The following is an 18,650-nucleotide window of genomic DNA, read 5'->3' on the forward strand; positions in this document are numbered from 1 at the left end:
TTCCACAGTTGACTGTGCCTTGTGTGAAGAAATACTTCCTTATGTTTGTTTTAAATTTGCTGCCTATTAATTTCATTGGGTGACCCCTAGCTCTACTATTATGTAAAGGGGTAACTAACACTTCCTCATTCACTTTCTCTACATCATTCATGATTTTATAGATGTCATTCATATCCTACTAGTCATCTCTTTTCTAACCTGAAAAGAAATTATTTTAATCTCTCCTCATAGAGAAGTTATTCCATATCCTAATAATTTTTGTTGCCCTTGTCTGTACTTTTCCCAATTCTAATATATCTTTTTTGAGATAGGTGACCAGAACTATGTGCAATATTGAAGTTGTGGCCATTACCTGGATTTATGTAGTGGCATTATGACATTTTCTGTTTTATTATCTGTCCCTTTCCTAATCATTCCTAACATTCTGTTTGCTTTCTTGACTGCTGCTGCACATTGAGCTTATGTTTTCAGAGAACAATCCACAAGGACTCCAAGATCTCTTTTTTGAGTGGTAACAGCTAATTTAGACCCCATCATTTTGTATGTATAATTGGGATTACATTTTCCAATTTGCATTACTTTGCATTTATCAACACTGAAATTTTATCTCTGCATGCCATCCTCAGGTGACACGTTCCCGGTCAATTCATTCACACTGAATTTCATCTGCCATTTTGTTGCCCAGACACCCAGTTTTATGAGATCACTTTCTAATTCTTCACAATCAGCTTTGGACTTAACTATCTTGAGTAATTTTGTATTGTCTGCAAACTTTGCCACCCTACTGTTTACCCCTTTTTCCAGATCATTTATTAATATGTTGAATAACATTGGTCCCCTACAAATCTTTAGGGGCCTCTGCTATTTTCCTATCCACTGTGAAAACTGACTATTTATGTCTACCCTTTGTTTCCTATCTTTTACTCATCCATGAGAGGATCTTCCCTCTTATCCCATGACTTCTCACTTTGCTTAAGAGACTTTGGTGAGCAGGGCCGGCTTTAGCAAGAGCGGGGCCCGATTCCTGGGGGCGGGGCTTGCTGCAAGCCCCGCCCACAGGACCCGAGCCGCGCCGCGGGGGGGGACGGGACGGGGGGACCGGAGCCGCGCCGCGGGGGGGGGGGACGGGACGGGGGGACCCGAGCCGCGCCGCGGGGGGGACACGGGGGGACCCGAGCCGCGCCGCGGGGGGGGGACGGGGAGACCCGAGCCGCGCCGCGGGGGGGGACGGGGAGACCCGAGCCCCGCCGCGCTGCGGGGGGGACGGGGACGGGGGGAGCCGAGCCGCGGGGACGGGGGGGGAGCCGAGCCGCGCCGCGGGGACGGGGGGGGGGGAGCCGAGCCACGTCGCAGGGACGGGGGAGCCGAGCCCCACCGCGCCGCGGGGGGGGCGGGGGGACCCAAGCCGCGCCGCGGGGGGGGGGGGCGGGGGACCCGAGCCGCGCCGCGGGGGCTGCGCCGGGGGGGGGGGGATCCGAGCCGCGCGGGGGGGGGGGGGGGACACCCGAGCCGTGGGGACCGGGCCGGAGCCGGGCTGGAGCCAAGCCGGGCCAGAGCCGCTGGGGCCTGCGGGAACGGGCCGCGCCTCCCCGGAGCCCTTCTCCCGCCCCCACCCTCCCACCCCAGCTTACCTCGTGCTGCTGGCCCGCCCCTGCTTCGTCTCAGACTTCCCGCGAATCAGAGATTCGCGGGAAGCAGGGGAGGGGGCGGGGCATGCAGGGGAGGGGAGGAGGGGGAAGTGAGCTGGGGGCGGGGCGGACAGCTGCAGCGCGTGGCCCTCTTGGCGCGGGGCCCAATTCAGCCGAATCGGCTGAATCGGCCTAAAGCCGGCCCTGTTGGTGAGGGACCTTGTTACAGGCTTTCTGTAAGTCCAAGTACACTATATCAGCAGAATCACCCTTGTCCACACGTTTGCTGACCTCCTCAAAGAATTCTAATACATTGGGGAGGCATGATTTCCTTTTACAAAAGTCATGTTGACTCTTCCCCAACAAATCATGTTAATTCATAATTCTATTCTTTACTGTAATTTCAACCAATTTGCCTGGTACTGAAGTTAGGATCACCTGGAACTTTTTTTTAAAAAAGTGGCATTATGTTAGCTATCCATCAGTGATCTGGTATAGAGGCTGATTTAAGCAATAGGTTATATACTACAGCTAGTAGTTCTGCAATTTCATATTTGAGATCCTTGAGAACTCTTAGGTGAATACCCTTTAGTCCTAAAGACGTATTACTGTTTAATTTACCAATTTGTTCCAAAATCTCCTCTACTGACAACTCAATCTGGGACAGTTCCTCAGATTTTCACCTAAAAAGAATGGCTCAGGTGTCGGAATCTCTCTTACATCCTCTGCAGTTAAGACAGATGCAAAGTATTCATTAGCTTCTCAACAATGACCTTGTCTTCGTTGAGTGCTCCTTTAGCACTTCAATTGTCCAGTGGTCCCACTGATTGTCTGGCAGGCTTCTTGCTTCTGCTGTACTAAAAAAAATTTAGCTGTTAGTTTTTTTGTCTTTTGCTAGTTGTTCTTGAAGTGCTTTTTTGGCCTGCCTAATTATACTTTTACACTTGACTTGAGAGAGTTTATGTTCCTTTCTATTTTCCTCAGTCAGATTTGTCTTCCAATTTTTAAAGGATGCCTTTTTGTCTCTAACTGCCTCTTTTACTCCATTGTATAGCCATGCATCCATTTTTGTGATTTCCTTACTGGGTTTTTTTTATTATTTGGGGGATACATATAATTTGAGATTCTGTTATGATGTTTTTTAAAAGTTTCCATGCAGTTTACAGGCATTTCACTCTTGTGACTGTTCCTTTTAATTTCCATTTAACTCGCCTCCTCATTTTTGCATAGCTCCCATTTTTGAAGATAATGCTAGTGTGGTGGATTTCTTAGCATTTTCCCCCCTACAAGGATGTTAAATTTAATTACATTATGGTCACTATTACTGAGTGATTCAGCTATATTCACCTCTTGGACCAGATCCTGTGCACCACTTAGGACTAAATAAAGAATTGTCTCTCCACTTGTGGGTTCTAGGACTAGCTGCCCAAGAATCAGTAATTAATGATGCGTAGAAATTTTATCTCTGCATGCCATCCTCAGGTGACACGTTCCCGGTCAATATGGGTATAGTTGAAACCCCCCCCAATATTATTGGGTTGTCTGTTTTCGTAACCCCATTAATTTCCCTAGGGATTTCACAATCACCATCACCATCCTGGTCAGGCGGTCAGTAGTATATTCCTACTGTTATAGGCTTATTATACAAGCATAGAATTTGTATCCATAGAGATTCTCTGGTACTGTTTGATTCATTTAATATTTTTATTATATTTGACTCTATGCTTTCTTTCACATATAGTGTCTCTCCCACCAGTGCCACCTACTCTGTCATGCCTATATGTTTTTTACTTTGGTGTTACCATGTCCCATTGATTATCAAAATTCCACCAAGTTTCTGTGATGCCTTTTATATGAATATTCTCACTTAATTCCAGGCACTCAAGTTCACCCAGTTTAGTATTTGGACTTCTTGCATTTTGTATGCAAGCGCTGATAAAATGTATCAATATTTAGTTATCTGAGTTCATGTGATATAAATTGACTGGGGCGCTTTCATTTGACTGCTTCTCTTCAGCTTCTACTTGTACTTAATCAACTTCTATCCTCTCCTCTTTACTAGGATACAGAGAATCCTCATTAATAAATCCTCCCCTAAGCGATGCATCTGTCTGAACTGTACATGCCTCAGCATTTGTTGGCTTTCCCCCAGTCCTTAGTTTAAAAACTCCTTTATGACCTTGCACCAAATATTTGAATGAGCATAAGGGAAACTAAATGGGTGTCCAGTACATAACAAAGAACAAGAAAAAAGTAGAATGGAGGATACTTTAATTTACTCCCTATTTTACAGTCCTGTTATTTTCTTTTCTCCTCTTTATGAGTTATTCTAGTTAGACATGTTTTCACTCCCTTGGACTCAGTAGGCCAAATTTAAAGGCAACGCACAGGGAAGAGGTGTAAGTTAGATTGCTACCCACCTACCAAAACTAAGTGAATTTAATGGTATGTCTTCACTATGGAGACTATACTATACTATAACCTTGTAGCGTACATGCAGCCTACACCCACGGAAGGGGTTTTTCATTGGTATTGGAACACCACCTCCTTGAATGATGGCAGCAATGGAAGCATTCTTCTATTGACATAGCTATGTTGCCCTGCAGATTAGGTTGGCGTAGCTATACCAAGATGGGGTGTTGATTAATAATGGCTACCAAAAAAAATCTGCCCCCTAAATCCAAATTTATAAAAAAAACAAAACGACAACCATGCTAACCATTGCACTTGTTCTAGTCAACATCCATCAGTCCTCTGGGGAAAAAAACAGGCCCCTTTTAGCGTGTTGCAAATTGGGTTCCCAAAAATTAATCATCAGTTTTGAAAATCTTGACCTAAATGAATTTGCTTCAACTACACACGTGCTTCTTGCATTCATTTCCCATTAATATCTGAATAAACAACCTTTACTGGCATAAATATTCACAGAAGTGATGTCAAAGTCACATGGACAAATATTAGCAGAAATTATGTTTTCGCATCAGAAATCCTCGCACATGCCAGGAAAGGTCATGTGACTTATCTGATTACTCACAGCTGACCAATGCAGTACAATCCACAATGTATTTTTAAATAACCTCTATCTGCTTGCTGATATTAAACCAGCAGAAATAACAGCTAACCTTGTTGTGTAATTTCTTATAGATTATTCTCCATGATCTATTTTTCTGAGACTGTTGGAAAGGACTGAATGGACATGGAGATTAAACTACCCTAATAGGTGCTGTGTCCAGGTTGTGTGGGTCAAGTTAGAGCGTCATCTGACAACGATAAAGAATCATAGAAAGAGTCACTTCTAACACGGAACAAGGAATTTTATTAGCAAAGTCTATTATTCCCAAGGCTACTCCATCTCTCTCTGCAATATTCAAGAGTTTCTGCCTAGAACTTTCCCCACACTCCCACTGATTGGCTTCCTGCAGTGTTTTTAAAAACATAGGCTACATACCTTCACAAAGGGTTATGTAAAAACTCTTTTGCTTTACTTATGATGCCATGGTACAGTGCTGCCAACTCTCACTATTTTATCATGACTCATAATATTTAGTGTTATTCTTAAACACCCAGCTCCTGGAGTCATACAAATATGTGAGAACTTGAGCTTTCATTAAAAAAAAAGAAATCATATGTTTCTAGTCCTCATACTTGCAGAGAAAAGCTTGAAAATGTGACCCCAATGTATCCCAAAGGTTCAAAAATCAGAAGGCAAATAAAAAGAACCAAAATGGTTTGGTTTCTTTTTTTTTCTTTTTTTTTTAAATCTCATGATTTCTAAGTTAGTTTTTGCATGCCGGACTCCTGATTTTTCAATGCTTGTGGTTTGATAGTACTGATAAGAAATAATGTTACAGTACTTCTGTATGAATGAATTAGTGAATGTGTGCATCTGTACAAGTGTAGTGTTGGACCTTCAGAGCACTCAACTCTGTCTCAGTTCCTACACAGTAAAATCAGAAGGCCTGCAGTTTAAGAGGTGGTCTTACATCAAATAGTAAACTTCTATTTCAGTGTCCACAGAAACCACTGAAAGTTGTTTGTGTGGAGGATGGGTGGTAGAACCATGTCAAAACTGGTAGTGGTGTGACAGTAATAGCGGAAATCTACAGCCTTGTTTTAGTGTTACTGCTAAGCAGCAGAATAAAAGTAGGGTTACCATATCTAGCAAATGAAAAAAGAGGATCCTCCACGGACCCTGGCCCCGCCCATTTCCCCACCTCCAGCCCCGCCCCAACTCCGCCCCTTCCCCGCCCTAACTCCGCCCCCTCCTCCCTCCCACTCCCAGCCACGCGGAAAGGGCTGCCCGAGCGCTACCGGCTTCATGGTTTGCCAGGCAGCCCCCAGACCCTGCGCCCCTGGCCGGCGCTTCCCCAGCACAGCTGGAGCCCGGGAGGGGAAGCGCCCAGCCGGGGGCGCAGGGTCTGGAGGCTGCCCGGCAAACCGGGAAGCCGGTAGCGCTTGGGCTTCGGGCAGCCCCCTTGCCTCCGGACCCTGCGCCCCCAGCTGGGCACTTCCCCTCCCGGGCTCCGGCGGCGCAGGGTCCGGAGGTATGGGGGCTGCTCAAAGCCCGTAGCGCTCGGCTCTTAAACAGAGCCGAAGAGTCGGGGAGGAGCAGAGCTGCCGCGGCTGGAGGCTCTGCTCCTCCCCTGACTCTTCAGCTCTGTTTAAGAGCCGAGCTGCCCCAGCGCTACCGGCTTCAGGCAGCCCCCATGCCTCTGGACCCTGCGCCGCCGGAGCCCGGGAGGGGAAGTGCCCGGCCGGGACTGGGGTCCGGAGGCAAGGGGGCTGCCTGAAGCCCATAGCGCTGGGGCAGTTCGGCTCTTAAACAGAGCCGAAGAGTCAGGGGAGGAGCAGAGCCGCCATTTTCCCAGACATGTTTGGCTTTTTGGCAATTCCCCCCAGACGGGGGGTTGAGTGCTGAAAAGCCAGACATGTCCGGGAAAAAGAGGACGTATGGTAACCCTAATAAAAGTGACTTTTGTCTTGCTATGGCACCTACTATACAATACTTCAGATTCAATGGTTAACTTGAATTTCAGCAGAAACCCAAACTATGCTGTTCCATCTTGACCTTTACTACTGATTTATCAGTAGGCTTTGCCTCCAGCATTAGCTTGGATGCTGTTGTTAAGGCTATCTGAGTCACATTGGTCTATACAGGCTCCAATGACTCACCAAAAAAACACCCTCAGAGACTCAGAGCAGGAAGGTCTTAATATACTGTCAGTAACAACTCTGCTCTGGGTCATCAAGAGAGGGTGAAATCCCCTGCATGCAGTGTCAAAATGACTTGGCTAGCTTCAGTGGAGCAATGAAATGATTTACTTGCGTAATGAAATGCAGAGCTAGGTGCATTCAGAACCACTAGAAACTGGTAGAAAGTTCTGTTCTCTTGGCCTTGGATTGATGGTTGAGGGTGTGGGGGATCCTGACTGGCTGTTATTCCCCTCTCCCTCCAGAGACATATCCATCCAGTGCCAGAGCTTTGTCCTACTAACTACTGTTGATGGGGTTTGGTTGGCACTTGACTTCACAGCCCTGCTTTGGATAATCACTCTTTCAGGTTAGGAAGACATTTTTTCCACAAAGCAAAACTGGCTGGTGTTGCATGATTTTTTTCCTCTCAGGAACAAGGAGGTCTGGTTATTATATATATATATGTGACAAATTTGCAGGAGTCTAGTATGGAATATGGTGCAGTCCCAACTGGCAAACCGGTACATGATTAAGCTCTGGTAGCTGGGACTGAGATTTGATGGGCAAGCGTATCAGTCTATAAGGTCTAATGCAGACAGAGGCCCTCTTTCATCTGGACCCCTAATACTCATACGACAAAGAACAGGTGAAAGGGGAAATAGGCTGCTGGACCTAATCTCTTATATAGTAGCAAACCTGGGCAGACTGAGTGAGGGTTTCTTGCTTGGAATCTGCATTGGACTTGGTCTGCTGGGTGGTTTTACTCACCTTGTAATGCTGATTGGTTTATTGAATAAATAAAGTTACCGCCTTGTTTAACCACATATTGTTGTCCTATGTCTTTTTCCTGCATCTGTCAAGTTCAATCATTGACACACAAACATGGAACCCCACAATGCCATTTTCCTAGTCACTTTTCAGAGTAGAGCTGGACTTCAACATTCATTACATATTACAGATGGAGACAATTTTTTTTAAAAGGACAGTGCAACAGTGTGTCACCTGAAGAGTTTAGAGTAGAGTTGTTATGGAGATCTAGTTTACATGGGACTTATTTTGTTTGAACACCAGTAAGAGAAATACTGGAACCTCAACCACTGCCAAGGGCCAATTTTGGCAGATGGAGGTGAGGAAGAAAGCCAGAGCTATTTCATTCAGTTGGCTGGTTGGTTCCACGGTTCTTTGCTCCACTGAAACACATCAAGACTATTGCTGTTCAGACAGTATGAGTACTTCTTCTATACGAAGCAGTCCACTGCTGCTATTACACAGCTAAATATAGCCGACAATAGATATAATAGACTGACAACTGAAGGTCTTCTTAAACAGCCTATCTGTTGTCCTTTAACATAGTGACAACCAAGTTTCTTTTGGTGTAGTTCACCTAATACATATAAATTCTTTTCTCTCAAATATATTGAAGATTTCAAAACAAACATAAAAGTTTCAAATCTTTCTGTGCTTTATAACTTCCAATCAATTCTTCTCTGAATTTGAAAAGTGTGCATAGAATGTAAACATCATTCTGATCTAAAACATATGGAAAGTTTCTGCTTCAATGGCCATAGGGGCAATTCCACAATGTCATGCACAAATTTGAAATTTACTAAACATACTTCACAATGGATGAATAAAAAACGATAATGATAGTTAGCACTTAGAGTCAATATGAGAACCTAGATACATTTATGAGCCAGGATTTTCAGAAGTGACTAGCAATTTTAGGTGCCCAACTTGAGATAATTTAAAACTCCTGATTTTCAAAGGGAGAGTGCTCAGCAGTCTCTAAAAATCAGGCCCCTTTAGGCTGTTTCAAATTGAGCATCCAAAAATTGATGTACCCCAAATGACTTTTAAAAATCATTATAATAGAGTATATTACACTTTTCATTTTTATGTCTCAGTACTTTATAATGGTGGGTAAGCATCATTAACTCCATTATACAGATAGGGAGAACTGGGGCACAGAGTTAAGCAATTTACCCATGCAAATCAATGGCAGCACCAGGAATAGAACCCCCAGTTCAGTGGGATAATGGATAGTGTCAGAGGAGGGAGAAACTGCGTACGCTCTTTGGAGCAGGCACCCTTTTTCTGTTCTGTTTGTATAGTGCCTACCACAAGGAGGACTTGGCACAATGGAGCTCCTAGGTGCTCCCGCAATGCAAAGAAGAAGAAATAATAAATTTCAGAATTACTGTTAAAGGATAGAAATATGCACTTTAGTTATTTATATTTCTAACATTGAAAACTTCTGATGTTAGTATATCACGTTTTCCGTGGTTTGTGAATGGTGGGTGCATGTAGATAAATAAAAATTCAAATCTATAGAGTAAGTTATTATGAAGATGAAGCCAGCTAATGAAAGCCATCTTCCTCTTTGAGGGGGCCTATGACACCAGCTTACACTGCTCCTGCCAGTCACACAACAATCTTGAGGAAGCATCAGGAAAGCAAGCTCCTTTTTCCTGTCTTTCAACTTGAGCCACAGAGCCAGAGGGTATGTCTACGCTGCAGTTACAAACCTGCGGCTGGCCCAGGGGGCTCAGATGTTCGAGCTTGGGCTGCAGCCTCAGCTCTGGGGCCCTCCCACATTGCAGGGTCCTAGAGCCTGGATTCCAGCCCAACCCCGAACGTCAACACCGCAATTAAACAGCCCATTAGCTTGAGCCCCGTGAGCCCAACTCAGCTGGCACAGGTTTTTAATTGCAGTGTTGACATACAGGGAGTTTGTTTCTGCAGGAGCATTTGAGAGGCCATGCAACTCATTGTTTCCAGTTAGAACAGGGGTGGGCAAACTACGGCCTGTGGGCTGGATCCAGCCCGCGAGCCGTTTTAAGTTGACCCGCGAGCCTAATCACCCGGCTCGGCCCTGCTCTGGTGCGCAGGGTTGGGGGCTGCAACACGTGGCTATGGGAAGCCGCGGCATGGCCCCGCTCTGACTCCTACACACTCCAATGGCTCCCTCCAGCGTTCCAATGGGAGCTGCAGGGATGGTGCCTGTGGATGAGGCAGTGTGCAGAGCCGCCTGGCCGAGCCTCCGCATAGGAGCCAGAGAAGAGACATGCCACTGCTTCCGGGAGCCGCTTGAGGTAAGTGCCACTCGGCGCCTGCACCCCTGAGCCTCTCCCCATGCCCCAACCCCCTGCCTCAGCCCTGATCCCACTCTCCAAACCCCTTGATCCCAGCGCAGAGCACCCTCCTGCACCCCAAACCTCTCATCCCCAGCCCCACCCCACAGCCTGCACCCCGAGCCACAACCTGCACCCCTGCCCCAACCCTGATTTCCCTCCCACTCCCCAAACCCATGGGTCCCAGCCCAGAGCAACCCTCCTACACCCCAAACTCCTCATCCCCAGCCCCACCCCAGAGCCCACACCCCGTCCTGTACCCCAACCCCAATTTTGTGAGCATTCATGGCCTGCCATACAATTTCTATTCCCCGATGTGGCCCTCAGGCCAAAAAGTGTGCCCACCCCTGAGTTAGAAAGTAATTGCCTATCAAACCTTGTTAAAGAACACATGAGTAGAATTTTTTTTTCAATTAAAAATTTATATGTTTTAAATAAAGCAATTCCTTCCCTACTTTATTCATGCTTAAATTACACAAATGATTTTGGAGAAGCTATTATTTCATAGGTTACTGGGAAATCTTCTACATGTCATCCGGATTGAGAGTGTGTGTGGTGGAGGAGAGGGTTAGGGTTTGCAGTGATGCCCAGATATTTAAGAACATCCACTAGTTTTGAGTACCTCCATTTTTGGATGCACATCTTGAGACACCTAGGACTTGATTTGCATAGATTCTGAGCATCCACAATTCCAGTGAAAGTTAATGAGAGGTGCTGATGCTCAGTGTCTTCCTGGGAAACAAACAGCAAACAACTAAATCAGGCCTACTATTCAAGTGGACACTCCACAATATATAAAGGCACCCAAAATTAGTGGACACTTTTGAAATTTTTGGGTTCAATCTCTCCCCCAAGTCCATATGAACTGAGAAAGAGAAGAGAAAACCTCCACAGTAAAACTGACGTGATCAGTCCTCGGATCCATTAGCAAAGAGAATGAATGAAATATATTTGTATTAATTCCTTTTCCTGCTAGTCCCTGAAATTTCAAAGCCATCTAGCAGAAGAAAAGGGGAAGGTATGTTGCAGTTATCTTGATACAGAATATTTATGAATAGCTGTTCAATTTAGCAAATTATAAATTGCATTAAAAAAGTAAAGGTTCATTAAATATGTGATTACTAATGCTGGTAATCTGTGGAAAAATGTTATCTGCATCATAAAATTAACGCATAGACTACGTATGCTAAACTAACTTTGATCTTGTATTTAGCTGTGACACTTTGAGTACATTTCCCAAATCTGAAGAGCTTTGTGTAGCTCGAAAGCTTATCTTTTATTGGACCAACTTCTGTTGGTAAGAGAGACATTACCTCACCCACCTTGTCTATCATAGGAAAACCACACATTACAAATGTCTGAGAAGTGACTGTGTTAAATGAAATCAGACTTGTACATTAATAATTTTGGCCCTGGGGAACTTCACAACAATTATCAACTTAGACAGCGAAACTCATTTCCTTTATTTAGGAGGATAAACTCTGCTGACCTTAGACAACAACAATAGGTTTGTTTTTTTTCTTCCTTCTTTTGGAATTTGCTAGGTGATTGTTTCAGTTTTATTTATTTGTTATTAAAATCACATTTGGTTAACATGGCTCATCACTCTTAACTTGTCCTCTCCTCTTTGAAACTGGGCACTGAGTAAGTTCACTATTTTAGAGCAATTACACTTATTAGCTCCAATGCCTTGCCAGCTTTCCAAACTCCTTATTCACATCAGAAAAGAACCAAGGATTGTCAAACAAACAAACAAAATTGTTCAGGATGCAAGACTATACTCCAAATACTCAATAGCACTTTACCCAGATATTTTTTTCTTCTGGCTTTAAAAGAAACCATAAATTAAAAGATACAGAATTGCAGCATACATCAGAAAGGGATGCGGGCAGAAAGCATTCAAAATACATCAGTGGGATAAAGAAGATTTAAAAAATTTTAGATCACAGATTAAATTCCCCAAAAGTGTCTTTGGGCTGAGGTTGTCTTTTCCTTAACACTTCAATATGTTGTCTGCATTCGCACACACACACACACAGAAGCACAAAATATGAGCACCAAAACAAGGTGTAGCTTTAAATGGTCTTTGGATTCTTCAAACCCAAACATTCCAAATCAGTTATTTTAAGACCATGATGTTCCAGTACCTTAATACAGTTTTTTCTCCCTTCCAAGTGAGTTAAAGTCTTGAGAGAGCTGTAACTTAAAAGACTGCAGAGTTCTCCCTTTGGAACATGTCAGATTAGCCAGTGCTTCATTAATTTACAAACCCAGTTCCCAAGCTGTTCTTTTCAATAACACTTACAGCTGTTTCCTTGCTAAGTAAACCCAGTAACAAGTGAAAGGCGCATGTATAAGAACAACTAACATTTGTTAAATAAAAGCAAATCTTGATTTTCTTACCTCACAATTAGGAATATACATACATATATTTGCAAGAGGCAAAAAAAAAAAAAAAATCCAAAAAAATCCCCACGCTTGCTGAAGAACTTAGCAGGCCGTGCTCAACCCCCTGCTCCACAGGGAATTAGCCATCACATTCCAGCCATGTCATCAGAACAATGAAAGGTGAATGTTGTGCAAAACAGCTTGGGACCACTCACTGATGATGTCATCCCTCCCTTATATGGTTCATTATTGTGCAGATTTACTTTGGTCAGTGAGAAGGGGTGGAGCCCAGTGATTCTAGAAGGAAGGCAGTTCTTAGGAAAAGAAAATAAACTGGCTGCAGAAAAGCTTAGTAAAATGCATAATCTATTCTAGATGGGGGGAAAACTGCATCCCTTCCATCCTCCCCTCACTTATTTTCCCTTCAGAAAAACTGGATTCCAGCCAATTCTATTCAGCATGGATGAATGTAAGTTGAAATCACATTAGCTGAAGATGCAGCATACTGAGCTGAAGTTAGCCAGAGTTTAGGTAAACAATTGATCAATATAAAGAATTCCATCCAAAATACAACACAACTAATGAATAACAAGCAACTTTTAAGTTACCTTTTCTTGCAGTTGCTTTCTTGGAAGCTATCTTTAGCAAAAATGGATATGAATAAGCTCTCCACACTGACTTGACGCTTCTGAATTTAAATCAGTTTAACTATCTTCAGGATTTGCTTTTGTCAGCATTCTGCTATAATCCCATCTCCCCTCTTTCCCCCCCGCCCCGGTTTATTATTAACAGCTTCCCACCCTCCACCACCAGGTTTATAATTTAGCAGTTATAAGATATTCATTTGAAACCAGGGAGCATCTAAGAGTTATGTTCTTTTAAATTAAACAAGTATGCACAAAAGAGAAGTTTACCAGGCTGAGTTGCCACTTTTGTTCCTTTAGCTGAAGAAAAGCTTGAGGTATTGTTGGTTTTTTTTTGGGGGGGGGGGGGAGTTAAAGTTAACAGTCATACTCTTGTTGATGATTTATTGACCTATGGTCCATTCATAAAGGGATTTATATACTTATGTAAATAAAGGAAATCTATTGCTGCCACACCCCCCCCTCCAAAAATAATAAACTTGCTTGTTTGTTTTTAAAAGCAGATGCATGGCAGCAGGACTATCACAAGAAACAGGAACGGGACAGAAGAGCATAGTCTTGCCAACCCCCAGTGTTTAAAAATCATGAATCACGTCGCCCCCCTCCCTCTCCAGTCATTGACATTTTTGGGTCCTTTTAATGCCCTTTGATCCTCTATGCTGTGTTTGGGTCACCTTTTCAGGCTTTATTTCTCCACAAGCCCGAGGACTAGAAACTTTTTTTTTTTAAAAAGAGACTTTCAAGCTTTCATTAACCACAGGATTCCAGAAGTTGGACTTTTAAGAAATAAAATCAAATATATTGTGAGATGGAAACACTGCAAACACTCTATTATTATACATAAATATTGTGACGGTTGCAAAGTCAAGCACTCAAAAATTAGAAAATTCCAGAGTTAAGGTTGCCAGCGCAATCATAATTCAGCTCCTTTGTGAGTATGTATTATGATACAGCCTTTAATTACAGGATCACATACTTTTTTCCTACAGGACCCCTGCTTTGTTCAGTGCACAGAAAGGCACTGCTCTGGACATGAAGCATGGCTGTGCAGTGAAGGAGATTGTTATAGGATCCGAGCTTCATATGTTGCAAAAGTTGGAAGGTATATAGGGAATGAGACAGGGGATTGCAGGAAAATAAAGTTCAGTCTTATGGTTTAAGGCAGGTAAATGCTTCCATGAAGAATTAGAGTCTATCTGTGCCTCTGCCACAGAGTTCTTATGTGATGCTGGGAAAATCACTTAAAACCAAACTCTTCACAGGTGGCCACTAACTAGGGTGACCAGACGTCCCGATTTTATCGGGACTGTCCCGATATTTCCTTCTTTGTCCCGCGTCCCGACCAATGTTTGGTCGGGACACTGGACAAAAAGGCAATTTTGCCCTCCGCTCCGGTGCTCACGCCCCCCCACCCCGACTCCACCCCCTCCTTCCCCCATTGGATCCCTCCATGGAGGGAGGAAGTTAGGAGGAGGGATGTGTGGAGGGGGGATGGAGGGAGGAGGGTCGGGCATCTGCCAGGAGCATGGGAGGGGAAGGGAAAGTTGCCGCGGCTGCCGGGGGCTAGCTGGGCATAGCCCGGGCTGCGTGCAGGCAGCAGCCGGAGCTGGCTCTTGCCCGGGTGGGCAGCGTGGACCGGGGGCATGGGCCGCCGGAGACATGCGGCGAAGAGGGGCTGCGGGGGCGAGACTTGTCCCAGGCGGGGAGGCCGGTGGACGGGGCGAGGGGCCAGCCGGGGTCCCCATAACCTATAAACTTCCCCACCGCTGCCAGGGAGCCCCGCGCCTCTCCTGCTCGGCTGCGCTCCAGCGGTTCGCCCCGCCGGGAAGGAGCCGCTGGAGCGCAGCCGAGCGGGAGAGGCGCGGGGCTCCCTGCCGGCGGCGGGACGCGCCGCATGTGCCCACGGTGGGCTGGGGGGTGGGAGGCTCTGCGGGGCTGGGAAAAGCCCTGGCTCCCGCCCGTTGCCCAACCTGGAGCCCCGGGGAGCCCCTCAGGAGACCGGCCGCTGCTGTGGCTCGGCTGTGCCAGCCCCGGCCCCCTGCACGCCCGCGCCACGCCGCCCCCGGGGTCCCCGGATCACATGCACCGCCGCTGCCCTGCGGCCAGCCCCAGGCTCGGGGGCTCCTGCAGCCACTTCCATGGGAGAGACAGCTTTGTCCCTGCCCGGTCCCGCTACAGGGTTCTGCCTCCTTACACCCATCCAGCCTGTGCCCTGCCCGGGTCCCCGCTGGAGCCGTACGCCCTCGCCCACCCGGACTTCTTTGCTTCCCAGCGCTTCTTATCGGGTCCCTCCCACCCCGATGCCCTCTTTATCCCCAGCCCCCTCTGCATCGGGGCCAGCTTTTGCCCTGGGGTGGGCAGCACGTGCGGCTGGTGCGGCTGGGGCCTGCTAATGCTCCCCGCCCCTGCGAAACTGCTTTTCATCCCAGTCCCAGTATTCTGGGTCAGCAAATCCTAGTCTTGCCAGTTGTGACATTCCCCCTGGAATCCGCCTTCCAGTCCCAGTATCCACACCTCAACCCCCACTGCCATTACCCAGCCATTCTCAGTTCCCCACTTCTTTATTTCATCTCTTTCTCTCCTTCACCCTGGCCCCCAATTATCCACTCCCCAACCCATATTCCTCATCCCCACTGGCTCATAGTCACAATCTCCTTGCCCAGTCTCAGTGTCTACCACTTCCAACTCCCTATCCCTTGCCTACCCAGCCCCACTTCTCTCCTCCCCAACACCCCCGCCCCCAGTTCCTCATCTGATTTGACTCCTCACCCCTATCTCAGTCCCACTATCCTGGCCCAGCCAGTCCCATTTTCCACTCCAGCTCCTCCTTTTATTCAGTCTTTTACTAGCTCCAAGTCCCATCCCCGCTAGCCACATTTCCCCCCCCCGGCTCCCAATCCCGCCCCCTCTGCAACTCTCAGTACCAGTTTCCCTCTTCAAAGTCACAGTCTCAGCCTCTCCACCCTGTCCCCAAGGGTGAAGCTAATCACACACAGAGACTGCCAGTGCTGGTCCAGTTCTCTTGTTCTGGCTCATTCAATCAGGCAGCTTCCTCCTCCACACTGCCTGGAGCTGGGGGGGGGGGGGGCAGAGGGGGGGGAAACGGGTTGTCTTTGAAAGCACAGGAGAGACAGGCCTGCTCTCTGCTTTCAATTCAGCATGGCCTGCAGCTCAGACCTGCACTTACACGAAAAGTCCTGCCAGTCCTGGGCTGTAGCTTGCCAAGTGTGCATGGAATCTTTGGGGACATTTAGCTGCTCAAATCTAAGGTGTTTTTAACATGTGCAAACTGTGATTTTTCAAAGACTTAACTAGAATAACTATTTGGGCAGATTTTCACAGGGATGGCAAAAGGCACATCCCTGACATAAAGGGCACTTCCCTGCCAAATTTCAAATCCCTGTTCCAAGAGTGCAGAATGCTAGACCCTTGCAAAGAAGAGGTCACTAGCATTTTGTAACATGGGCAAAACAATGTGTTTTCCCTAGCCTCATTCTTGGAGACAGCTGAACAGTTTGAGCTAAAATAAACGAGAGAGAGAGAGAGAGAGATCAGCCTAAGATAGATATGTGATGTGACGTGGAAAATTTCAGCCCCAGCAGTTAATGTTTGGCAAAGTTATAACAACACCTAGGTCTTCCATAGCGTTTTTCATCAGTAGACCTCAAAGCACTATACAAAGGAGGTAAGCAGCATTATCCCCATTTTACAGATGAAGAAACTAAGGCACAGAGCAGTGAAGTGATTTGCCCTAGGTCACCCAGCAGACCAGTGGTCAAAATGGGAATAAAATCCTTGTCTCCTGAGTCCCAGTCCAATGTGCTACCCACTAGTCCATACTGCCTCCCTATAAAGAACTGAAAAGAAGGTCTTATAATGGGAAGTGTCAGGCAACCTTTATAGCAGGTGGTGCTTCCACCCCTCCTATGTATTATTTATATTGCTGTAGTACTTAGGAGCCCCAGTTATGGACCAGAACCTCTTTGTACTCGGCCCTGCCAAACTCTTTTTTGTGTATTGACCTAGAGTCATGAGGCACATTAAGGGGAAGAAATTTCTCCTTGTAAAGTTTAAGATACTGATACATCAACTGTATTTGCATATTCATTTTAGGGCTGGCATTCAGCCAATACGCCCTGACTGCACTTTTTATTAGCTGCATACACAGCTCCAACTGATTGCCATATTTAGGGTCAGGAAGAAATCTTCTGGGTCAGATTGGCAGAGACCGTGTGGAGTTTTCACCTTCCTCTGCAGCATGAGGAATGGGTCACTTGCAGATTTAAACTCGTGTAAAAGGGGAATTCACTGTAACTTGATGTATTTAAACCATGATTTGAGGATTTTAGTAACTCAGCTAGTGGTTAGGGGTCTATTACAGGAGTGGGTGGGTGAGATTCTGTGGCTTGCAATGTGCAGGAGGTCAGACTAGATGATTATGATGGTCCCTTCTGGCCTTAAAGTCTATGAGTCAAAGTATGTCTGTTTCAAAGGATGTCTCTGTTCTCATGCTGGGTTTTAGCCAGCATAACACTAGGCATATCCCCTAGAAATCTGGAGGGAGACAGTGGGGTTGGGGGCCTGTGTGTAGCAGGATTTGGGTTAGAGTGTGAGTGGGGCTGGGGCCCTAGAGTGTGAGAGAAAGCAGCACACAGCAAGGGATGAGTCATGATCGAGAGAAGCTGAAGTGGCCTGCAGGAGTAAGAGGTCAGGGAGGGAGAGAGGAAGGAAACTGGAGGGGAGTGTGCGCGCGTGCGCGCACACACACACACACACACACACACACACACACACACACACACACACTAGGGGGAAAGGAAGATAATATCAGTGAGGCTGGAGAATAATGAGTGGGAATCCAAAATACTGGAAAAAGGAGGCAAATAAAAAAAAGGGAGAAAGAGAGAAAAGGATGAAGCTGGAAGGAGGGAGAGAAAAAAAATGACAAATAAGGATGATGGAATCAAATAGAAAAACAAGAACAAAACTATGTACGTAGAATCCGAGATTCCAAAATTCGAAGGTGAGAAGGGACCATTGTGATCATCTAGTCTGACCTCCTGTATAGCACAGACCATAGAACTCCCCCAAAATAATATCCTTTTAGAAAAACATCCAATCTTGATTTCAAAATTGTCATTGATGAAGAATTCACCATGACCCTTGGTAAATTGTTTTAATAGTTAATTACTCTCACCATTAAAAATGTACACCTTATTTCCAGTCTGAATTTGTCTAGTTTCAAATTCTAGCCATTGAATCATTTTATACCTTTCTCTGCTAGACTGAAGAGCACAATACATATTTGTTTCCCCATGTAGATATTTATAGACCGTAGTCAAGTCATACCTTAATCTTCTCTTTGTTAAGCTAAATAGAGTGAAAGACTCAAAGAGCTCACTTATAAGGCATGTTTTCTAACTCTTCAATCATTTTCATAGCTCTTCTCTGAACCCTCTCCAATTTATCAACAGCCTTCTTGAACTGTGGGCACCAGAACTAGATACAGTCTTCCAACAGCAGTCACACCTGTGCCAATATAGAGGTAAAATACCCTCTTTACTCCTCAAGATTCTCCTGTTTATGCATCTCATGATCACATTAGCTCTTTTGGCCATAGCATCACAGTGGGAGCTCATGTTCAGCTGATTATCCACCATGACCCC

General features: G+C 45.7%; 1 protein-coding gene across 13 annotated transcripts in view; it reads right to left on the bottom strand.

Annotated features, from left to right (window-relative positions):
- The window catches only part of FILIP1 (filamin A interacting protein 1), a 155,355-nt gene that overhangs the window by 19,510 nt on the left and 117,195 nt on the right, over window positions 1-18,650 (bottom strand). For 4 of the 13 annotated variants that reach the window (XM_065588061.1, XM_065588060.1, XM_065588063.1 and 1 more), the window contains one exon: window positions 2,402-2,485. The exons of 5 other annotated variants lie outside the window; for them this stretch is intronic. In XM_065588061.1, the coding sequence (XP_065444133.1) occupies window positions 2,402-2,485 (84 nt within the window). Of the gene's footprint in view, window positions 1-2,401; window positions 2,486-12,355; window positions 12,534-18,650 lie in introns of those variants that run through there. 4 more of the 13 variants (XM_065588067.1, XM_042847274.2, XM_065588068.1 and 1 more) reach the window with 3 other exon arrangements.

The sequence above is a fragment of the Chrysemys picta genome, chromosome 3 (assembly GCF_011386835.1).
Source record: "Chrysemys picta bellii isolate R12L10 chromosome 3, ASM1138683v2, whole genome shotgun sequence".
NCBI classification, from domain to species: Eukaryota; Metazoa; Chordata; order Testudines; family Emydidae; genus Chrysemys; species Chrysemys picta.